This window comes from Lepisma saccharinum, chromosome 4 (assembly GCF_977018435.1).
Source record: "Lepisma saccharinum chromosome 4, izLepSacc3.1, whole genome shotgun sequence".
NCBI lineage: Eukaryota > Metazoa > Arthropoda > Insecta > Zygentoma > Lepismatidae > Lepisma > Lepisma saccharinum.
Window position 1 is genome coordinate 11,730,131 of NC_139232.1, and position 25,070 is coordinate 11,755,200.

The 25,070-nt window shown below is 39.0% G+C and overlaps 1 protein-coding gene across 1 annotated transcript in view; it reads left to right on the plus strand.

Moving 5' to 3' along the window:
* The first annotated feature begins 1,086 nt into the window (after positions 1–1,086).
* The window catches only part of baz (par-3 family cell polarity regulator), a 459,446-nt gene continuing 435,462 nt past the window's right edge, over positions 1,087–25,070 (plus strand). Inside the window, exon 1 of the mRNA XM_083120313.1 lies at positions 1,087–1,706. Within this exon, the coding sequence (XP_082976439.1) occupies positions 1,587–1,706 (120 nt within the window). The 5' untranslated portion in view covers positions 1,087–1,586. The remainder of the gene's footprint in view (positions 1,707–25,070) is intronic.

The following is a 25,070-nucleotide window of genomic DNA, read 5'->3' on the forward strand; positions in this document are numbered from 1 at the left end:
TCATGTCCTAAGCCGAAAAGACAGTTCCGCTGTCACTCAAGAAAAACCCTTCTCCCAACTCCCCACGTCTGGCTCGGATACAAGTTTATTCACAAAATAAACAACCTCACACTTTCAAGTTGGTGCATAAAATGAATCAATAAACCAAAAAATAATTTACATCGAACTGCGTTTTACATGTCACTAGATACCGTGACACCTAGAGAAAAAAGTTTGATACGCCTCGTAGTCCAACTACATAGTAAATAATGGACCCCAGCCCGTTTGTTGCTTGAAAATACTTCATTTCCTTTACAGAGTATAATATTGTTTAATAACGGAGATAAGATTCCTCTACACCAGAGGCGTCTCGTGAACGCATGCGGTGCATGCTGCGCATGCGTCAATTGTGGGAAAAAGCACAGCTTGCTCTGCGACGACATTCATGACCATTTCTACATTCTAATTTCTTCATATAGGACAAGTATTTATTTTACACGAGAGCGCTGAACTAAGCTTATATTACATTTCATGGATCTGAAGTGACGCATGCATCAATTGTGGGAAAAGAATTATTACTTTCTTTCATTTCAGATCCAAGAAATGTAATATAAGCTTAGTTCAGCGCTCTCGTGTAAAATAAATACTTCTATATGAAGAAATTAGAATGTAGAAATGCTTATGAATGTCGTCGCAGAGCAAGCTGTCGTTTTTCCCACTATTGACGCATGCGTTCACGAGACGCCCCTGCTCTACACTAAATTCTAAGTGAACTCCTCCCCCCCACCCCGTGCGCACGCCCATGCTACCAAGGTTCGAATCCTTGGTTAGAGGTGAACATTTTCCATTCTTCCCTATATCACATTTGCACATGAGGCAGTCAGGGCTTGAAAATTGCGCCTTCTAACACATATGGAGAGGGGTGCTGGAGGAGGAGTCCCCCACCCTTTCCTTCCAGCTGTAACCAACCGCGGCGTGAAACTCTGCCCGCGCGTTCGCACACGACTTGAAAAAGAAAGAAAAACACTGCAGAACGAATGCGTTAGTTGGCTGCTCGACCGCTAGAGGCGCTGGCAACGCCGCATTGCCGCCTCGGCACGAAAATTCCAGGTAGGTTGACTCGCGCTAGTCCCTCGCTGGCTGTAGTGAAAGGTGAGGTGTCTTTAGTAGTTCATTGTTTCGCGGAACTAAGAAATTGTTGAGCAATGTGTCGTGTGTGGGAAGTGACAAAGAGTGTTGTGTGCAACCTAAAATGCTGTGGTTAGTATCACTCTTCGTTGTGCCGTGGAAGTCGATAATTTGAATTTGTTTCGCGTCAGGTAAATCGGTTGAATTTTACCTCGGCGAGACGACCACACGTCTCGCTCAGGTGGTTGTGTTGTAGCAACAGCGATGCTCAACTTTTCCCCTGCACAATGGCGTCATGAGTCGTTGTTTATGAAGTGTGTTCCCATAATTTTTGAAGCCTTCCCTTGTTTACTTTGTATTTTCGGTGCCTTGTGATCTTGGGACGTGCATGTGTGAGTGCGAGTGGTCAGTGTTTCGTATGGTAAAGTGCTTCTGTGTCCGGATTCTTGTGACATACGCAGGGAAAGTGGACAGTGGAGATGAAGGTCACTGTGTGTTTTGGACCTGTACGTGTTGTCGTACCTTGCGGAGACGGAAATATATTGGTGAAGGACCTTATACGACAGGCGACTCTTCGATACAAAAAGGCCACTGGAAAGGTAAGTCATCATCAAAACTTATTTTCATTGTTGCTGTTTAGTTTACATTGTAGACAACTCAAGATTTGATTTTAAAAATAATAAAATTGAAATCGCATTAAATATTGTATAAGAAGGATAATTCATTTCTGATTCAAAATTCTCAGTCTTCGTTTAAGAGGAGGTGGTAGTTTTTAGATTATGAACATAGAAAGAAATGTTTCTAACACAATTATAAAAAGCTAAAGTGGGAGTTGAGGACTTAGAAAGGATTTTTTGTGCGGCATGAGAAATTGTAAGTGGAGTCGGCGAAAAAAAAAGTGTTAGCGGATAAATTGCTAAATTTTAAATTCAGTTATTCTACGTATTGTTGATTCACTGCTGTCCCAAGGAATTTTGTATAGCAGGATTGGCATATCCAAGCGAGGCGCGGTAGACATCGTAATCTCCCAACCACCCACTTTTGGCCCAGCATACCTAAAAAGAACGTCAAATGATAGAAAAAAGATGGCAAAATATGGGGCTGGCTACTAAAAAAGAAGACATAATCCTCCATGCCCCCTCCCCCTTGTCCCAGAAAACCCCGTGCACGCTCTTTTTAAGTAGTCAATTTTATATTCTACCATTTTCGTGCAAATGATAATATGGGTAAATCAGATGAATAAACACCTCACACATTCAGTTCAACGCAGGAAGTCCTTTGCTTTTAAAAGTGTTTTATAAGGCCAACTTCATGCACAAATTGGGATCCTAAAACCAATATGTGCCCCCCCCCCCAGCTATTTTAATACAAGTCGACAGTGCTATCACCTATCGCATTACAAGGATGGTCTGTTTTCGTAACAATTGTGCACACACCTTTTCACATATTGTCAATCAGTAGTATCGTATGGTAATTTTACCCTGATTCATATATTAATCAGCGTCCTTATTGTCCTACATGTATGAACTGAATTGAATATCACCAGGACCTGGATTTTGATGACCTAAAGATCTTTGAAAAATGGCCCTTAAAATTACTACAAAAAATTTGTAAAATGGACCTAAAATCTTTGAAAAATGACCCAAAGATTCGTACAAAACTCAATCTGCTTATTGAAAATAGTATATATATTCTGAGACAAACAATTTAACAATTGCTTCTTCACCTTGGTGTGTTGTACAGACTGTGAATAAGAAACTCGACAATGTTGCATTTCGTGATTTTCAGACAGGCTTTGTTGGGCGCGTAGTTAAACACAGATACCGCAAGATAACATTCAGACAAAACAGAAATTGTTGAACTTCTTATGTTTCAGCATGCAATGACACAATTTTTTTAAAAAATGACCTAAAAATGACGCAAAATTTTAAAAAATGACCAAAAGATTACATTTCTTCAACCTGAGGAGGGTGTTCTGGATTACTGTACTAGTTAGCAATGACTACGTTGCACCAGTTAAAAGATGAAATGTCATCAAAATCCGGGCCCTGAATATTATTTTGGGCGGCAATTCTTTTAAACCGTATTTTACCCCATCCCCTGAAAGTTCCAACATGCTTATTTATAATGTTATACTGTATAGATTCCACCCGAAAATCTGTTCCAAGGTACCTTGGTATTTTTTTTGCACACACACACACACACACACACATAAATATACGCAAACAGTTCATTATTTCAAGGAGTATAGAATGCTCCATCAGGAAAAAATGTCATGTGGTGTTAACACTCCTTTTGTTTGAACTGGCTAGAAATTATTAAAGCTATTATTCCTTGCATTTCACTACATAAATTGTTTTCAGATACTACTGTTAAATGGTCGTCGCCTTGTAATCAAGGGGTCCCGGGTTTGATACCCACTTTAAACTGTAGGTCCAGTCCCGATTAGCCTTACTGTGCATAAAGTGGACTTAAAACACCAAATCAACCAACTACTGTTAAGTGGCTGAATCTGAAGAACTTTTTTGTCCGCAAACTTTATTGATTCTTTGTTCAACCAAGAAAATGAATTCTATTTTTATATATATATATGTGTAATCAGGTCGGAGCTCTTTCTTTTTATCAAAACTCGGTTTTTCGTGAAAACCTTCTTCGCTTCCGCAATAAAACTGGGACACCTATTTGTTTCTAATTTCAACGGTGATCCCAAATTTAGATTTTATGAAATATAAATTTTTATTCCACAAATTTAAAACCTTATTTTTTTTTTTCAATTCGGAAAAATGCGAAAGGGAAGTATTCTCTCTCTCTGAATTAATTTATTTCTGCAAATTACTCTAAACTACGTAAAATTTTAATTCAGTGAAATAAAATTTGTATCATTTTCAACTTTGTCAAAATTTCTATGTAGGATATATAATTACACTAATTATTTACCATCATTTTTTTTTGTAATCAGTACGTTACACCAGAATTTGCTGATGCAAAACGACGAATACAAAATATTGAGTACAACAAAATTAAAAGTTTGCGGAATAACTGTCTTCTTCGTTTTTTTTTCTTTTGAAATTTACAGTTCAACTTATTTTATTGAATTTTGTTTGTCATATTATTGTAATTTATCCCCTTCTCCCGCGCAGTCTTTCATTTTTGTTATTGAAGGTGAAAAATGTTCTAATAATGTTTACAAAGCTTGAAAAATACTGGACGAAAGTTGCAATATTACTAAATTCTTTGACCTTGCACGTCAGAGAACAGCGTGTTGGCCTTGCTCACTGTAAATCCAGTATAAAGATCAGAGTCTGTGTCTGGCTGACACTACGTGGGCTACATTTCTACCAAGGATAAAACTTGAACCAGACAGAATTGGCAGCTTGTAGACGGTAATTATGTCGAATGGCGTCATGTTCCCTTTAATTTCTGACTGCGATTATGGTCTCAGTTTCTTGCACGTACAGGCGAAATTTGTAATTGATGCATCTCTGTTCCTGAGAAGTGCGTAGAAGAATACGTGGTACATGTAGTTTTCATTCGAGGAAGCACTAAGTACACTGGCGTGTGTTGTCAAAATATAGTTTCGTGACGATTACTGGAATTTTTTTTACATGATTTGAAATAGAAGTTTTGCTGATTTCCTCGTTTTATTTGAAGTTGCTTGTGTTGTTCTGGTGATGCTGAATCCATGAGGATGTCATTCAAAGGCCTTGGAAATGCAGAGAATGTCACTTCTCTTCCTGTGAGATAGCATCTCAGTTTTTGCCTGGGTGGGCTGAGGAAAGGTCGTTTCTGAAAAATTCAACGCTTTTGTGGTAGTGCAGGAAAAGTAGGATGTTGATCAAACAGAAGGAAAAATAGGAAATTTTCAGTTTGTTGTGAACAAAATGTACGTCAGTTTCTTATATTTCATATTGTATGTTAAACACTGTAGGTTGATTGATTGATATGTTGTTTTAAGTCCACTTTATGCACAGAAAGGCAAATCTGGACTGGACCTACAGTTTAAATTGCCACTTGTGCCTCCACCGGGTATCTAACCCGGGACCCATGATTACAAGGCAACGACGCTACCACTGCTCCATCGGGGAGGCCCAATAAACATTGTAGAAAAGGGGTCATGTTATCAAGTGCCTGTTATAATTTTTGGTTTGTGTTTTGTATATTATCTCAAATAATATATTACTATAATTGTGTATTATTGGCACTACGATTGTTGTGAAGTTTTAGGGAAAAAACACGTTTATGATTAGTCAATACATTTAAAAAAAATCATAGAAACTTGCCCCATGTACTTGTTTCCCTCCCCTTACCCAGCAGTAAATTCCGGTTCTTCTTACATTGTTATTTTTACATGTAAAGTCAATATTCTATAACCTTGGTAAAGTGGAATTCTATGTAGGTTTAGGTAAAATATAGTAACTTTTTTACAGATGTTTGTTTATTAATTGCCCTCTTAATTTTGTCTGGAAACTTTTGGTTCTTCCTCGGTGAAATCTGGAAAAAGTGAAAGTGAGAGAGTGGGGTAGGAGAATACGAAATTGTAGACGCTTGTTTATGGTAAGCCTCGAGATGGACCTTTGAAATGCTCCAGCTAAGCCTAAAGTTCTTCTCTTTTCGAAAAACCGCTGTGATATTCCAAATTCCGAAGAATTACATCTCCTTTGAATTCCTTGTAGAGCATTCACTTGAATTTTTCTGTGGTTTACTTTCGATGTTGACTAGATATTCTCAATAGTTTCGTGGCCCCGAGCTAGATATTATTTTGGGTTCTGTTGTGAACTTCCATCAAATATTCCTCTGTATTAAGATGCGGATGTACAAAGGGTCGGGTACCCTATTCTACACCCTCGAATTTTTATTTTTTTTATTTTTCATTATGAACATTATTTGATCCTATTTGTGAATAAAAAAAATTGGAGCGCGGAAAGAAGTATTTACGACTGTACAGCCGTTTAAAGTTGAAATTTTGTCGTTTGAAATGGTTCGCAATTATTTCCAATTTCTAGATCGTGATACTAACACGACACCAAATTTTAACTATCGATCTCAACCTAACTGAACTAACCTATCCACGCGCCAATGGTTCGTGGGGCTAGCGCCAATGGTTCGTGGGGCTAGCGCCAATGGTTCGTGGGGCTAGCGTCAATGGTTCGTGGGGCTAGCGCCAATGGTTCGTGGGCCTAGCGCCAATGGTTCGTGGGCCTAGCGCCAATGGTTCGTGGGGCTAGCGCCAATGGTTCGTGGGGCAGCAGACCATCTCCCTGTAATGAAGGCTAAAATTAAACCAAAGAAGGTAACTTACCTCTTTTTACCAACGCCAGATATTGAATTGCGGGTCGAATTTCAATTTGTAAGTCCAAAAATGAAGTAACACCTACGTTGAAAGTCCTTGTTGGCCTTTTCCACAGAATACCAACCTCCACTCCCTTCCCATCATAAAAACTAGAAGTCGCAAATTATCCCATCCCACAAGTCATTTAGAAAAAACAACCCTCCCCTTTACGGCATGCAGTTGCGAAAGAAATATTATTATTTCCAATTTCTGAAGTCGTATAAATGAAATCGAATGTCTGAAATGTCCAATCTACCAATATATCGCACAGAGAACATATCGCAATCGCAAATGTTCCTATTGCACAAGTCAATCATAAGAAGAAAAAGAAAAAAATCAGACGTGCGCCTGTGACATAAATCGATCATCCGAAATCATGAATGCATAAAGTTGTGAAAAACCTTTTTGACGTTACGCAAGGAATTGTAATTTCATAAAAAACGTAAGTTTCGTAGCACGTAGATCTAAAAAACTACTTTCCGCGCTATTTAGAAACATCGTTTATTATGAAGAACTAATTTTTGTAACGAGAATATTTGAAATGTGCGAAAAATTGAGGGTGTAGAAAAGGGTACCCGAGCCTGTACAAAATCGACGGTGAACATCAGAATACTATACAGTGTGTATCTTGTTTTATCAGGTCTACTTTATGTTCAGATAGGTGACACGGTCGTGCCAGGTTCAACCATAGGATATTAATAGCCATAAGAATATATTTATCTCAATACAAATTGAGAATGAGCAACATGAGACTGTATATTGGTATACGCGTGATACCTCCCAGGGCACGGGAAAACATTAAGATTTGCAGTAAATAGAAACAAAAACACAGAACTTACGTTTTAACATATGAATTCAGAATCTATTTATCTTGATTATGCAATTTAAAAAGAACCAAAGTTGTACATCATAACGAAACTCACAAATAAAAATCACAGTAACAGCACCATTTTTCTCTCGTGCACTTCCATTAACTCAACTCAACTAAGATTTATTATACTTCTAATAACCTTGCTTTCACTTCCATTAATCTCGTCACTTCCAGCACAAGATTCATATCTATCAGGCGGGATGGTTTACTTCAAAAGTCTGTTCATACGTCCAGACATGTCATAGGTTAACCAGGATTATGCCCAGATTTTAAAGGAGGATCCGAACCATTCAATGTTCCTCCTCGGGGGATCGATCCCGGGCTCCTCGGATTACAGGACGACGTGTTACCACTATGTCATAGAGGAAACCCGCGTACCAGATTGATTGGCCAAATAACAGTAAATATTATTACCCTTTGTACTTAAATATGAAATATAATGCTGGATTTGTAAAGAAAATATTATAGAATGCAATTTCCCATTGCTTTTATGTTCACATACGCACAAGTCGCTAAAGCGAGATGAAGACCGACGCCGAATTAAAATTGAAAGTCCAATTTTGCTAGTACTAATTTGGCGTGAAGTTTTTTCTCCACGTATCTTCCCCCTTTCCATCTGGCATAAGTACACGACATTAAACGATTCAACAATAATTGGACTAGATTGTAAGTCGATAATGCAATGTCCTCCAATTCTACTTTTTATCGGCATTTTGTGATCAAAGGGAACACAGGAAGAGATTTTATTTTTGCTTGTAAGCAACATATTGTTCATTAAATTTTCTCATGTTGTTCTTTGTTCTTCCCGAACGCCGAAGTTCATGGCTTAACCGCCACGCCCTCTTTTTATATTACATGTGTAAGTTCTCTAATGAACGCGAGTAAAGCGGATCTTGTTAAGATATTATTTCCATGCTGTTACATAAAATTGATTAATGTGCGGCACCGTATTAATTAGGATTGTTTCCGGGGAAATTGTAACAATTTATTACACAATGGAGCGTAAAAACACAACACGTACTTGCAAACTGCCCGAAATTTTGTTGTGTGGAGTTATGTAACTCGTGTGTTCCATTAGCGGAACAAACGGATATCCTTTGTTGCCTTCATTCTGGAAATGAACACTGTTGCCGCCTCCTTCTCTATTCTAACACATACGCGCCACTGGCGTCGCGGAGAAAGTCGTTGGGGGCGCGCTCAAGACCGGGCGAAATGTGCTCTTTATGGCTCTTTCCTTTTTCCTCTGTTTTCTTTATGACCGTCTTCTATATCATTCCTTATTTATCTTTTCTCTATTTTTATTTCCCTTGTATTCTTTATTTAACTCCTGGCACAACAGCTCTTTGAGCCGGCCTCCGCGGCGGAGTGGTTAGCACACGCGCTACGACGCCAGGGGTCCCGGGTTCGACATAGATCTTACTTGTTGAGTGTCATCGTATCATCACTCATTCCCATCTTCGAGATTAGCCAAAGAGGCAGAAAAAGCTAAGTAAAATGAACTGAATCAATTTTGAGGACTCCCCTGCGGTTTACACCACGCCAGGAAGGCGTATAGATTGATTGAATTGTTTTATTTTACTTCGCTTTTTGTGCCACTCTTGGCTAATTTGCGAAGATGGGGATGAGTGATGATATGATATAATTGATGAATGGGCACCCAGGTCGGGATTCGAACCTGGGACCCCTGGCGTCGTAGCGCGATGTGCTAACCACTCTGCCACGGGGGCCGGCGTGAAGGCGTATAGAGAGTGTGGTATTGTACTGTGTGTTTTCTTTCGCTGTTGATTCAAAGTGGCAATAGTGATTAATAATGACCGATTTTTAATTGAAAAATTATCTAATGTTACATCTCAGACACCACTTATTCAATTATAAGTAGGATGCTTTAGTTTTTTAAAATATAATGTCAAAGGTGCTTCATTTTCTATTGAGAATCTGTAGAGAAGTTAATTCTTCACATCTTTACCACACATCAATTGTTGATGTAGTCAATACGCATCCCACCCTCCCCCATGTCTGTTTTCTGCCAGTCCCAAAAGTAAAGCAGTTGAAACTTGGACGCTGGACGTAAAGTATCCGCAGGCTGTAATTTCGTTGTTTCAGATAACTGACGAACACGTCGTACAGCTACATATTGTGTTTGGAAGAAGGAGGGGAGACAGGCGGCAATTGTACACACGTTCGTCTTCTTTATGTTGGCATACATTTGTAATTTGCTTTGTCTTCTTTGAAAGTGTGATGTATCTCTTTTTTAATCTATAGTTTCGTTTGTTTTTATGTGAAGTAATTATTACTATACTTCTGTGACACAGTTACAGGTGACGATGTGTTTTTTAAAGATTACTATTTCCTCATTATCGACAGGACAACATAACACAAGCCCTTTACCTTGAAAGGCGTTTATGGGTTCAGACTAACATAGAAAACCTTGTTTTTGTACAGTGGGATGCATAAATATTCCCAAACAAATTGTCAATCAATTCTCTTGCCGAGCAATACTTGTGCATCCCACTGTATAGTTATGGTCACATCTGGCTTGTAACAATCCAATCGAAAGCCAATGAGATCGTTGAAACCCAGAAGTGTTCGTGACTGTACAAAAACACCGTGCATAATGCCAGATACTCAGAAAATGTGTTCGTAGAGTAGTACAAAGGTAGGCTCGACATTTGTCCACTATTAGCAAAGTTTATTTTCGAGAATTTTTCTCTTTCTAAAAATATCTAGGACATTCTAAATTCTGTCTAGGTGAATTTTTGCCTGCTTGGCTTTTGCTGTGACATCTGATAATTTCGTGGCCCCGCAGTTCTATTTTCTAGAAGAAATTCTAAACTTAATTTTTATAGAATTTGAAATATTGTATTGTTTTATAGAAAGTAGAGAAATTTTCGAAAGAGTACTAATTAAATCAATAAGCATGTTATTCTCTTCGAAGTTTAAATTACACCATACATTTTAATTCAAGGTTAAGATTTATGTAAACTGTTGTATTAATATAATTTATTTGCCCAGATTACATCTCCATTTTCTAACCTCCTTTACGTCGTCGCCTTGTAATCGAAGGGTCGCGGGTTCGATACCCGGTGGAGTCGCATAGTGGTTCGGATCTTTCTTTAAACTGTAGGCCCAGTCCCCATTAGCCTTTCTGTGCATAAAGAGGACTTATAACAAAACTCAAATTCTTACCTCCTTTATTATTATTCCTGTTTTTCATTCACACAGGTTGGTATTTTAGCTTTCGGTTCATTATTGCAAGAATTACAGTAGATCCACTATTGTATTACATGAAATACGTTTATGCAAATCAAATACCTTTTTTGTTCAGTAACAAGGAAATTTCACATTATTACTCAAATGTTCGTGGTTACTGGTTTCTGAAGCACCAAATTTGTTCTTGAAATATATACTGCCCAGGCACGTATCTAGAAATGCATATGGGGGGGGGGTTCCTCTACGAGTTCTGAATAATAATAATATAATTAGAATAATTATATTAAAATAGCATTAATTAAATATGTAAATTAATTAATATTGTATTGTTATTACATGAATAGGTAAAAAGGTGAGTAACAACATGTATTCATTATCTACGTGTAGTTGAGGTCGCCAAAATTTATATAAAAAGAACTGCTGTGGCAAGGAAATTAATGTCAAATAGATAAAGAATTGAATATTTATTGATTAACAATAAAGGAGTTAGATTCAAATGTAATAGGCAACAATAATTGTACGGTGATCACTTTTAATTGCTTATTACAATTGGCGATAAGTAAAGTTGCTGATTAATATTGTATCCTATTATCATAAATAGTAGTGTGCATAAATTTTTGGAGCTGTCCTATAAAACCATATGAGAGAAATTTATTGCGTTCCAATCATTTCAACGGAAATAAATAACCATTGGTTACATAACTGCTAAACAGTTATACTTTGATTATTATTTTTATTTTATTATTTATATTTACTTGGTAAGTCTTTCGGGGGGATCCGACCCCCTTGACCCCCTAAATACGTCCTTGATACTGACATAGTACAATAGGTTCTACATTTATCATTGTTGTGTATATTATTCCATCCAGCCTTATTTCGTGCCAAAGGTAGACTAGCTTGTGCTAGAGTACTTATAGAGCAACGGTTTGTGTAGGCTTTTGATTTCACGAGCTTATAGATTACACTGGGGAACAAAAAAAAGATTTTATTTTGCGGCATAAAGTTTAATAACAGTTTTAGCACACAAAACAGCTGTGATTGCCAATTGTATGATTGGTTCAGTTGAATTGACTCCAGTTATAAAAATAAACACACCATGGAAAATGTAGGAGGTAAAATTACTCTACGCTTTTCTCGGTAATATCAAAATTTGATAATAGGCTGAAATTCCCATTAAGAAACTTATTTATTTATTTGTAAATTGTTGCTAGGAAACTTATGAAGCATTGCTAGGCAATATATCAAACACTCAACATAGCTTAAGGAAGAATACCAAAACATAAAAATGATTTTAGAAAAAAATTGAATATGCTGAACATAAGTGGCTCGTGTGTGTGGATTTCAAGATGGTGAATTTTTTACTAGGACAGCAAAGTGGGTACACAAAGTATCCCTGTTTCCTATGTTTGTGGGATAGTCGTGCTAGAGAAAAGCATTGGACGATAAAAGTTTGGCCCCCAAGGGAAAATGTTAGTGGGGAATGCTATCATGAACCGCTGATAGATAGGGACAAAATCATCCTTCCGCCACTGCATATTAAACTTGGGTTGATAAAACAGTTTGTCAAGGCCTTAGATACAAGTGGTGATTGTTTCAAATATATATGACACACTTTTCCAGGACTAAGTATTGAAAAATCGAAGGCAGGAATATTTGATGGACCACCACAATTTCGTACACTTATAAATGATGCCAATTTTACAACTTACATGTCTTACATCGAATCTGAGGCCTGGCTGAGCTCTGTGTCCGTCGTCGAAAGCTTTTTGGGGGAATCACAGAGCAGAAAAGTACCCCGATATACTTGGAAATATGCTGAAAAATTTTGAGAAATTGGGAGCTAATACGAGTGTGAAGATACATTTTCTACATAGCCACATTGACAGATTCCCTGCGAACCTTCGTGATTTTAGCGAAGAACGGGGAGAAAGGTCCCATCAGGATATAAGGATAATGGAAGAAAGGTACCAGGGACGGTGGGATCGCCACATGATGGCCGACAATTGTTGGAGCTTACAGAGGGATTGTCCTAAAAAGCAATACAGCAGGAAATCGTATAGAAAACGTTTCACATAGTTTGTTACTTCATTCTGTACATATTTTCTTAATTATTATAATCATAGGCCTATATAAATTTATTTTTATAATAATGATCGTAATCACAAAAAGAAATATTAAATTGTTGTTGGAAGTTCATTTATATGTATGTCTTATGTCTCCACCATTTTGGTTTAGTTGCATTTATTTCATAAATGAGAGCCAATTCAGGAAAAATATTATTATATCATTATTCAGCAGCATGAAATTGCCCTAAATTAGCTCTCAAACACTGTGCCGCAATTTCACTGTTCCCCAGTGATCAATTAGCTATTAAGTAAACAGTTTTCAAACGTGAATATGTTCTACGACTTGACAAAAGTAAGTGTGTGATAATACTTTAAATCGTTTTTAAGAATATTAGAGAGTGTTTGTAATGCAAGACTCCTTAATATAAAACTTCTCCCATAATTTGTTCTACAGCTGTACAAAAGCAGGACATAACAAAGTTACTCATATGATTCATACTGTGCAGTATTATTATTATGACAGAAATTGTATTGTATAATTGTAATAAACGAACTTCGACGTACAACTTTAATTAAATATTTGATGCACTTCAGAATTTCAAATGTTGAGTGCAGGGAATCCAAGGCAACAATTTTTTTAGGGTGTATGAAAGGTTAAGAAGCGCTGTTGTAATGTGTTGTATGTTTAGTTCGAGAAATTATTTCATTTGGGCGTTCTAGTCTACAGATCGTTTTGATCATTATTGAGCTGTCTTCTTCAATCAATTGTAACCGGAAAATGCATGTTAGTGGAATCAACAAGATCTGGCAACTCTGCGTGCTGTATGGACATTGCAGCTGGCTGCGTAACCGCTATTGGAACGCCACCTGTCCTTCAAAAATGTTGCCGTGCTGGTTCTACGACCGTTATGAAGGGAGAGTTTTGGTGCAAGGGCAAAATGTGATGCAAAAATGGGTGAAAGTCTCTCTATGTGCCAATAAGAACATTTTTTTATATACTTTACCAGTCAAATTGTGAATGACCGGTATTGGAAACGTCAAACATCTTGGGATGTGATACTTTCTTAACACAATTTTTCAATTGTTCATGAGTAACGGTGAATTGTGTACACAATGGATGCGTGTGTTTGTACAGCGCAGTGTGTTGATAAAGTCTGTTCGCATATGTATGAGTATGCCTCATTCTGGTATGAAACCAAGTCTTGTGTGTTACACAAAGTATCGGACAGTGAAATGAAAGCGATTGCGAGTATAAACACACGATTTGTATGCCATCGTCTTTGGCTTTGTAACCTACTACAATGACTCGAAGTGTGTATCATTGTTATTGTTTGCTTTTCCATTTTTTTTTCTTTTTATTCCCAGCCTTTGAATTATTTCGCTCTGGACCACAATAGCAATTACATCTACACTTGGGTTGGACTAATAGAGAGACAGATATTGTTAGCTTCTCGCACTTCTTTTTAATGTTTCACCAGCAAACAGCTCCTCAATCCCGTAAGGCTACAACAGTAAAAGAAATATATCTGTTAATAAAGCATTAACAGATATAGTACATGTCCAGTGGCGTGCCCAGGATTTTCGAAAGAGAGGGGCGGAGCCACCTATACTTTTTTTTTTAATAGTCAAACCTAATTTTGCCATACTTTCCTGCCTTTGATGCCTCTTTTTTAATATATAAATACTGTTCCAAAGGTGGGGTTATGACCCTCCCCCCTTGGGCACGCCACTGTGTATATATATCTTCATGATCATCATTATTTTCCAATTTTGACCGTTTCGATCTCTGTAATCAAGCTTGCATATCGCATCAGCATGAACAAATCGCGTTCACTTTGGAATTTAAACAAGAGAAGTCTCGACCAGGACTCGATGCCAGGTCCCTGGCATACCGTGCCATTGCAGCCAATACGAGTACTGGTCGAGCTTGCATTTTTTCGCTTAATTTTTAAGTAGCACATCTGTCTGTCAAATTACAGGGACTTGGATTTGATTCGTACAGAAGTGTTTCTATTGCGAGGGAAGCGAGCGATGTTTTTATATATACGTCGTTCGGAAAGTAAGTTCCACTGATGAATACCGTGGCGTTGCAAGCGGGGCAGTGTGAATGCGCATGCGCCTTGTGTAGCCACAACCTTGATGAAGTCCAGACGTCAGTCTGAGGCAAGTTGGTCAGGAAAGTAGTGCGTAGTGCGTTGTTGTTATGTTTCGGACAATCCAAACTCCCGCCAAGTGTGAGGTACGGTCCGTTATCCGTTTTCTGGATGCACGTAATGTTCCAGTTACGGATATCCACCGTCAGATTTGTGAGGTGTATGGAGAAGGAATAATGAGTGCTTCAATAGTAAGAAGATGGGTGAGACGGTTTCGATGTGGACGGGTTAGTGTTCATGATGAAGAACGAAGTGGTCGACCGTCTGTTGTGAATCCCAATTTGGTTCGTTTAGTGAAAGAGCAGATTAGGGAGAACAGACGATTCACTTTGTCTGAGCTGTCATTAGAGTTTCCACAAATCTCCAGAACTGTGCTGTATGAAATTGTAACAGTAAATTTGAAATTTGAATTGTGTAACCGTTGGGTCCCTCACCAGCTCTCCGAAAATCCCAAAAACATTATGGTACTGACGAAGAACTGAAACTTGCAGTTTCCTAATGGTTCTCCATTCAGGCGGAAACGTTCTATGATAGGGGTATAACGAACTTGGTATCTCGCTGTGATGCGTGCTTGAATTCTTATGGCGATTATGTGTGAATGTTGTACCATGTATATATTCTCACCCCTATAAAGATCATGATATTACTATTTATATTTTTCATTTTATTGCATGATGGAACTTACTTTCCGAACGACGTAATATTTCTCCTGACAAGTGAAATAGTGTACAATATAGCGTCGATGTTTTGACATGGCTTTGTGGTCCCGGGTTCGAATCCCGGCATGGGTGTTCTTTGTGAATGTCCCTCCATCAATTTCACCATATCATCACTTATCCTCATTGTCGCGATTAGCAAAAAGTGGCAAGAAAGCGACATGAAATAACCTAATTCAATGAATCAAATATTACAGGGTGGCTACTCACCGGGAATTCCTTGAATTCCGAGAATTATGCGTCAATTATTGGCTCCGGGAATTATACTTGAATTTTTCTCCGTAGACGTGAAAAATTGTAACTTTTATTAATCCAAATCCCATTCAATTTATACATACTTTTAAGTTTAAGACAAGTTTTTCAAATGTTAGCTTTCATTTGTATCGAGGGAGGAAAATAAAAAATCTCTCAATCCGTTTGCTTTGTTAGTGTCTTTTACTATCTATCAGACAGACGGAAGATTATTGCAAGATATCTTGAAGTTGATTTGGTATATTTGAGGTTGAAATTCTTATACAATTAACAATTTCTCGTAGATGACTATATCTCGTGACATTTGTGACTTGTGTTTGTAGATGTATTTCTAGTCTTGAGTATGTGAAATGGCAAATGTAATCCGCACATTAAATTGAATATTTTTAATATATATATATATATATATATATATATATATATATATATATATATATATATATATATACCGTTTAATTGAATTGAATCGGAATTGTTGGATACATTGGAATCACACAGACTCTTTATGTTGTTATTATATTTTTGTCTGCATGTGTGTGGGTGGTGAGAGGCGATAATACGTAAGGTTGAAATAGAGAAAACATCCGCTTGGACCCTTGAATTTTTGAAAAGTTCGCCTTGAAAAGCGGGAATTATACTTGAATTTTATCATGGTACTAGAGCGGCCACCCTGTATTAGGTTTGTTGCCTGTAACAAATTTGCGTGACCTTGATTAAAAATTTGGCCCCTTGTAGGAGGGACGGTAGAAATTATCCAGTCCATTGACTTTCGCGCTATATACGTATACTAATCTCCATAGAGTGGTTGCCCACCTCCACGGTGGAGTGGTTAGCACATCTCCCTGAGGCCAGAGGTCCCAGGTTCGAATCCTGGCCTGGGTATATACGTATGTTATTTCTGAGTGTCCATCAATTTCATCACCCATCCTCATCTTCGCGACTAGCCAAAAGTGGCAGAAAAGCAAAAGAAAATCTAGCAAATCCATATAGTGGTTGAAATACACTGAAATAAATTCATATTCATGGAGGAATCACTGTCCACAGCTTTCTGAAGGAATTGCAGATTGCTTTCGACGTAAGCGTGAGAACACTAATATACGCGTTGTCAAGCTAATGAGATTTCTACCAGGGCTTTTTGCATCTAGCCGAAAGAGGCTGCTTCGTGGATGGAGGGATGCACTAGAGCAAGCTGCTCGATCACGTGGCTTGACAACACGAACACGCGTCAGTTCACAAGGATATGTCCCCCTCCTCATGCTGCAGGCCACGTGGACAAGTTGACAATTGATTGGAGATCGACGTTCATTAATTCTCCCATAACGCAAGCCAATTAAGTTACTAGGATTTTTATTACCCATGTGTTGACTCTTTCAACGTTATTCAAGCAAAGGATTAAAGAAGAGTGCACCTTATTTTTATTTTTTTTGCTTCCGAGAATGGCAAGGTGTGTTTTTGCAGGTGGGTTCACACGCTTATACAACGAACTCGATTTGATGACATCACCTTACTTTCGAGAGAGAGAAAGGTACTTGAATGAATAATAATAATTGTGCCAGTTTAATGCAATTAATTTCCCATATATGCATTAACTTACATCAAATCATCCTTGAACTTGAGAACTGTTTGTGCATACTCCACAGTTCTTGAATTGCACATGAAAGTACACGGGTTCATGAAACAACCATGAATATACAGTAAGTAGATTCAAGTCGTGTGTTTAGCCGGTCCCCGTGGCGGAGTGGTTAACACATCGCGCTACGACGCCAGGTGTTCCGGGTTCGAATCCTGGCCTGGGCATGGATGTTTGTGAGTGTTCATTCATCAATTTCATCATATCATCACTCATCTCCATCTTCGCAAATCAGCCAAAAGTGGCACAAGAAGCGAAATAAAATAAAGCAATTCAATACGTCACAATAAATTGTGCATATCTGCAATAAACGTTTAGACATCCAACACGAACTGCTACGACGTTATACTCCCAAGGTGGCCACATTGTGCATACATTGATGTAAGAAAAGCACCGCACAATAAGACAAGCTAGCAAAGATAACCGCAACGTTACGAAATCTCTCAAGAAACTGAATTGGCAACATCGCATTTACTCTACGTGGACTTGACAAGTTCTGTAAGTTCCTAAAACGGACGCTATTGGTGGGAAAGGTTTGAGAGGACGATATACTGGGCTCCACGTGGACTTGACATGTGATTGTCAGAGGAAAACTGATCTTTCGGAACTTTCTTTGAAGTAAAGTGGCGTTCGAATCAGGACTTCAACTATCCCGTCCCGCTGTGTCGGCAATATTGGATCAAATTCAAGATTACAGCAGCTACCAACATTTGCTTCTGACTGTACATTTCCTTGAAGGTTGGTGAAGTGGCTTTCAAGAGCCCTCTCCATACTAACTCGAACAAGGTCACTCCTGTTGCATATGTTTATTCATCTGGAAGGTGACACATGTTGGAAATATTACAAAGAATGAAGGGCTATCCAATTTTGGTCGTTCACCCACGTGAAACAAAACACTTCTACCATGTATGTGCAACGAAACTGTCGTGATTGCGTTACGTATCTTGGAAGAAGGAATTTCTTTTAGGACAGGTGCAGTGTGTGGCACAAGTCTTTCTTTAGTGGGTTATGTTGATGGGCGTCGGCTGCATCTTGGGAAATGAAAGTTGATTTGCATTTACTGTGCACCATATTCCCATTGCTCTTTTAGATCTTAATCAATTGAATGCAAGTTGATACTATTTACCATCCTTTGTTCGATTTACTTAAGGATGTGGAATACGGGTTGTATGAATCTGTTTTGTGGCTGCTGTAGTGCAGACGTGAAAAAATAAAGAAATATATTCTCGTATAGCATGTGTGTGTGTGTGTGTATCCATGTACCTGCCACTTCCTCGATTGTTCGTACAGTGGGATGCACAAGTATTGCTCAGTAAATTGCCCATGACTATTTTCACTATCTTACATCCTGGTGCCGAGGTTTGTCATCAGCTTGTTTGGCGTTTTCCTTCAATTCTTCAAGCTCTTATTGCATAAAACAGGGAGAATATGCAGGTGGTGAACAATTTACTTGGTAATACTTGTGCATCCCACTGTACATCCATTTACCCTATTTTGTGAGAGAGCTTTGCCATTCGGCTTCAGAAAAAGGTCCTTCGGAAACTAGAGATATGTATAGGAATGAGGCATACGCATACGTTTATATTTGTTCATCACTTTATACGTTTCGTGCATAATTGGACACTGCCATGAATTGAGTTTATGATGCTACACACTGGCGCCTTTTTTCTTAGCAGAATGTAAATAAAATACGTGTTTTAAAGTTCACTGTAGGCACAGAGTGGCTAATTGGGAATGAGATGTACTTCAGCTGTACCTAGGAAGTACTACCAATCTATATTTTTTTAAAACAATCTTAATAAACTTGGTCCAATGCGTTTTATGTAGTACATATACTGTACACGTAGGAAAGATTACAGAATTACATTACGTTATTTTTCATATTCAAACTAACACATATTGTATTTACTTGACATGATAATCGAATATACAATGACATTTCCACATCCCTCTTTAGTCTTGACATTTTAAATGACCACGTGTAATCTGTGGTATTGTATTATGCTTTTGCAGCTTCAAGTACGTGAAAATTATTTGTATTTGAAAAATATAACTCAATGTATAATTAATAATAGGTCGTAGGAGGGCCTCCCCGATGGCGTAGTGGTAACGTCGTCTTATTGCAAGGGGTCCCGGGTTCGATACCCGGTGGAGATACATAGTGGTTCGGGTTCCACTGTAAACTGTAGGTCCAGTCCTGATTAGCCTTCTGTGCATAAAGTGGACTTAAAACTCAAACCAAACCAATAGGTCGTAGGAATTGTAGCTTTCCTGGCGACGTGAAACGCCGAGAACACTTGTTCTATGCCCTGTCCTATCTATTTCTGGAGCAGGCGAACGAAAAGAAGTCTCTGCGCAAGTAGTGACGCGAGATGGCTCCACCAATGAACACGTGAGAGGGAACGAGATTGCGTAGAGGGGGGGAAGCGACTGCAATCATAAACCTTCGCAGCAGCGTGTACTGCTTCGGTCTGCCCACTCGATTTCCTTCCCTTCTTTGATGCTATGGTCGGCATAGCTCCAGAGATAACTGAGACAGAGTATAATAGGTCGTAGTTACGTTGCTATACATAGCAGTTTAAATTAACATTGCTTCTGTAATGACAAGAGTTTATAACAAGTTGTGGAGAAATGTAGAATATGCCAGCTTGGAAGAAATTATGGTAACTCTTTCAAGATAGCTCTTTATTTATTTATTGAAATTTCCAGTACAGCAGAAGCCATTTTAAACCAGAAAGAAACAACAGTAAAACAATAGACTAAGATTAAAAACACAAAACAGGATAACATAAAATGAACAAGCCAAAACAGTACCAAGGTAAACAGATCAGTTTCACAAAAGCATTACTTATGTATTTAGGTCTAGGAATTAATTCGTGCGGTTGTTACGCACGCACTGAAGCTGTAGTTCAAACACAAAATACATAAATACCTTAAGAAAAATATTGTCCATCGCGAGCCACCACTTTCGCCCATCTGTCAGGCAAGTTACGGATTCCGTGGCGAAAAAATCCCTCATCCTTTGAAGCGATCCAGTCAGAGACCCATTTTTCGATATCTTCTGAAGAAGTGAACCGCTGTCCAATCAAATCGTTATTCATGCAATCGAACAAGTAGTAGTCCGAAGGATCAACGTCTGGTGAATACGGCGGGTGGGGTAAAACTTCCCATCCGATATTTTCTAAATAGGTTTTGACCGGTTTTGCGACATGTGGGCGAGCGTTATCATGTTGAAAAATAAGTTTATCATGTCTGTTCTCCCATTCTGGTCGTTTCCTGGCCAGAGCTTGCTTCAAACGCATTAATTGTCGTCGATAACGTTCACCATTAATAGTTTCACCCGGTTGCAGCAGCTCATAGTACACCACACCTTTCATATCCCACCATATGCACAGCATAACCTTTGCACAGTGAATATCTCGTTTCGGTTGTGATGGACCTGGCTTCACCCAGGCCTTATTTCGTTTCGGGTTCTCGTAATGGATCCACTTCTCATCGCCAGTAACAATGCGATGCAAAAACCCCTTTCTTTTCTGTCTTTGAAGCAGCAATTCGCAAATGGTTTTTCGTCTTTCAACGTCTCTGTCTTTCAAATCATGTGGAACCCAATGTGACATCTTTTGAATCATTCCCATGGCTTTGAGGCGTTTGGAAACTGTTGTTTGATCAACGGCTAATGCTTCTGCAAGTTCTTCCTGCGTTTGACACGAATCCTGATAGAGCATTCGAGCAATGCTCTCAATTCTTCGTCTTCAAATTTTTTTGGCTGTCCAGGTCGCTCTTGGTCTTCCAGGCCGAAATCACCACTTCTAAACCGTGCAAACCACTTCTGACACGTTCGCTCAGCTAGCGCATGGTCACCATACACTTGCAACAAATTACGATGACTTTCGGTAGCACTTTTCTGCATGTTAAAGTAATGAAGCAGAACACCCCGCAAAAACACTATCTGGCACGAACTGCGCCATGTTCAATTGACTACCAAATGCTGTTGTTGACGCGTCAATCAACTGCCCTATACTACGAACGATGCGCGCTGACAGGAGTTTTCAACGCATATGTGGCTACACGGAACTGTGGGACGATACGCTCGTTACGCCATCTCTTGTCCAGGCGCACGAATTAATTCCTAGACCATACAATTTTTTGTATGTTGGTGATTAAAGATGAATATGAACTGAATATATCTATTTGGTTTGAGATTATATTGAACTGATTCGGTATCCTATGGAATAGTGCACGTTGTATGAGTGAGAGCCTGGGAGTTGTAGTGTGGAAAGTTTCCTTGCTTCGTGTTTTATGTCTAGGTACTCTTGAGTGAGAGTTCGTGGAGTGGGATGCTGCATCTTACGTTTTCATTTATGAGATTATATAGCAATTTCGTATCTGCAACGCATCTACGAGTTCCTGGAGTATTAATGTGCAGATTTACAAGCAGATCTCTCCGTGCAGCAAATCATTGTCTCAAAGAATACATACACAAATATTTGACAATGGGAAGAGATTTCTCAGTAAGAGTTAGTGACCTTTCATTCAAGGTACTCGGTATCCTGATTTCCGAGGACGGGAGAATTGTGGTTCTCTGCCACAACTGGTTCATGAGTCAGTGGAATATTCGCAAGGGTGGACGGCGCAGAGGATAGTGGGAAGGGATCCTCCATAACTCGGACAATGTAGCTCGTGGTTCGTTGGCCATGCAGAAAGGAGATCAGCAGAGATAAGGGGAAATGTCTTTGGCTCTTTTTCCTGCACGAAGCTCTGGGTCGTGACTCCCGATTGGGACGCTTTTCCCAGACTCGACACCGCCCGAGCATTCTCCGCCAGGCGATGATCCCGTCTCGGTTGTCGATCTCATGATCCCAGAGTTTTGGTTGAGGAAAGGCTCAAATCGTTCTTCTTGTCTACTTCGGAAGTAGCTACGGAATTAGACTGCGCATTTAAATGCAGCTTGTCAGTATTTATGCTGAAGTCGGGCCACGCTGTATATTCTTTGAATCAAGGAGTCCCGGAGTATCATTTTCGGTGAAGGTACGGTCCAGTGGTTGCTTACCTTACAGCAAGATCAACAGTTCGTTGTGAACTTCGGTCGGTGATGTCTCAATTGAGGAACTGGCATTTTCACGTGTTCCCAATTCAGGAACCGCTGTTAATTGTATCGGGAGGGAAGGGGGAGGCTCATGGTGGTTCGGATCCCACTTTAAACTGTAGGTCCAGTCCCAATTAGCCTTACTGTGCATAAAGTGGACTTAAAACACCAACTCAATCAACTTATTCTCTGTCCGCTGCAAGGACGAATTCAAAGCAAACAAATACGCGAAAATAAGTCTTATTGGTTGTTCCAATGGCAGTTGTGTAGAAATTGCATGTGATAAAGCTATACCACCGAAAGTTGTTGTATTGATGTTATGGGAGCTTATATTATGAGCTGTACAGCACAACCAATATATTTATAGGCGATATACGTATAAGACCGTAAGTAACATAAGAAAACTGTCACAGAAGTCACGTGTTTTTTGTTTACATTAGCTTCTGTGAAAAGGGATTTGGATGGACCTCAGAAACGATCTAAAAAAACAAAACAAAAAAAATCTGGGGCCTGTCCGTATATGCCACGCTCGAAACACGTTCATACAGCCAGGATCACTATGAGTTTATCCAGTGGCGGATCCAGAAGTTACAGTTGAGAGGGCGAATTTCAGTCCGGTTCCTCACCTCTCTGAAAATCAATTCTAACCTACACTTGCACTGTTTTATGTAAACAATATATATTATTGTAAACAGGAACCAAGCTGGCTTTCATGTTCTGAGTTTAACATATTTTTTTGCAGATATATGGATTCGGGACTGGAATAGATTATTATTGTTGTATGTCGTTAGCGTAATTCCTCCCATTGCCACAGTAAACAGGGCGATAAGGTGAGGAGGAAAGTGAATGAACAAAGAGACAAAAACCTATTCCGTATCATACCCTTAGGTATGAGGGATCGAACCTGCCACTCCCAATTGATGGATGGGTGACGTAGTTTAATTATCATTCTTCCTCAGATGGTGAGAGCACTTGTCATGAGGACAAGTCTAATGCTAAGCAGCAAGAGGTACTCCTGATACAAAAGCTCTAACTAAAACAAACTGAAATAGCAAATAGTCACTCTTTGGGTTTTAGAACTTTTGAGCCTGAATCATAATGGTGAGGTTGTGATAAATACCTGTCTAGACTTAGAAGATAGATGACCGAATCGAAGATCGAAGTATAAAATAATACTGAATTTCTCCAGACTTCTCCTTGCTGCTCAACCAGGTTGACCACTCTCCTTCCAAGACTCCCAAAAGTACTCCTGACTGTCTCAACTCAATTCCAAAAGTGTCTCTACCCAGCCTGCCTTCCCCTCTAAACCTCTGCCAGTGGAGATTTCCTCCACGCCGATTCGTCAAGTATTTCTTACTATTCAGTAAGCAGATTGCTACCTGTTTGCTTCTTGTTACTCCAATGTTTCCGGAAGTCTGTACACACTTTACTCTGCTTAATTAAAGTACCTCAGAGGAGCAGACAGCAGTTGAAAGCAAGTGAATGACCCTCGGTCAGATCGAGGCTTCTAGAGAAAGTCTAATTAAAGTATAATCCTATAATTCGTTACGATTCTCTCAAGGGATCTCGGATTCAATCCTCTTTTGAGGGATATTGCAGTGTGGTTCTGATCAAAATATAAACTTTGGGCCCGCTTCCGATCAGCTTATGATGAGCATAATTAAACTGTGATCAAACCTATTATACTTGGTCATAAAACACCCAACATTTCAGTTTTCAAAAATATTAGGCTTTTTAATTTATTCAAAAACATGGTAGTTGTATCTGCATCTGAGTTTATCATATCCGTCAGCAAACGAACTGCCAGGGCGTATTTGACATCATCATGAGTACTGCTCGTGCATTTCGTGCGGCTACGGTGTTTATTAAGTGCGAAGGAATCCTTTTGAATAATTTCCATATCACGAAGGCATGCGACTGTAGGGACCAGAACGGAAGTTGCGCTGGGAATAATTTTCTCCCCATACAACGCTGTGTGGCAACGCCCTATGATGAGTGCGTTCTCGGAAACGGATCCATTGTGGTCAGAATCTCATTCAGCGGCTTTGTTACATTTGTTGCGAGATTTCTGAATCGGTCGTGTGTTCGCTTTGGGTCTCCTCATTAACTCGTGCGGGCGACAACGTCATTTTCGGCGCTCCTAACAGATATATTGTTTCGTTACCGCTCCTTGGAAAAGTCATTCGCCGATGTTTTTTTCGAGCAGTTAAAACAATTCGGGTGTCCCACAAAATTACGACTGCAATGTTTGTAGCAATGCAAATATTTTATGAACCACATTGTCACGATTTGCCGACAGTCAAGGGCGTATGCAGGGGTTCCGGACCCCTTTCTTACTTTTGAAAATACTCTGGTAGATTAGGCATACTTTCCGAAGAGACACTTGCAGTTTGACGCTGTGTAGTGATATATCAGCTGAAAATCTGTCTTCAGTGAGAAAGTGTTTTGGTACAGTAAGTGAGTTTGTGTTTTTTTAGAAATAATAAAAACAAATATGTTGCATTATGTGCCAGACAGTAAAAACAAACTATTGTCAGTGTGTGAAACTCGATTTCTAGAAAATAAATGATCCACTTCATGTTTTTGTTAAATTTCTTCAACCTTGTCAGAGTGAACTATCCCAAGCAAGTGATCTAGTCGCAGTTGAAAA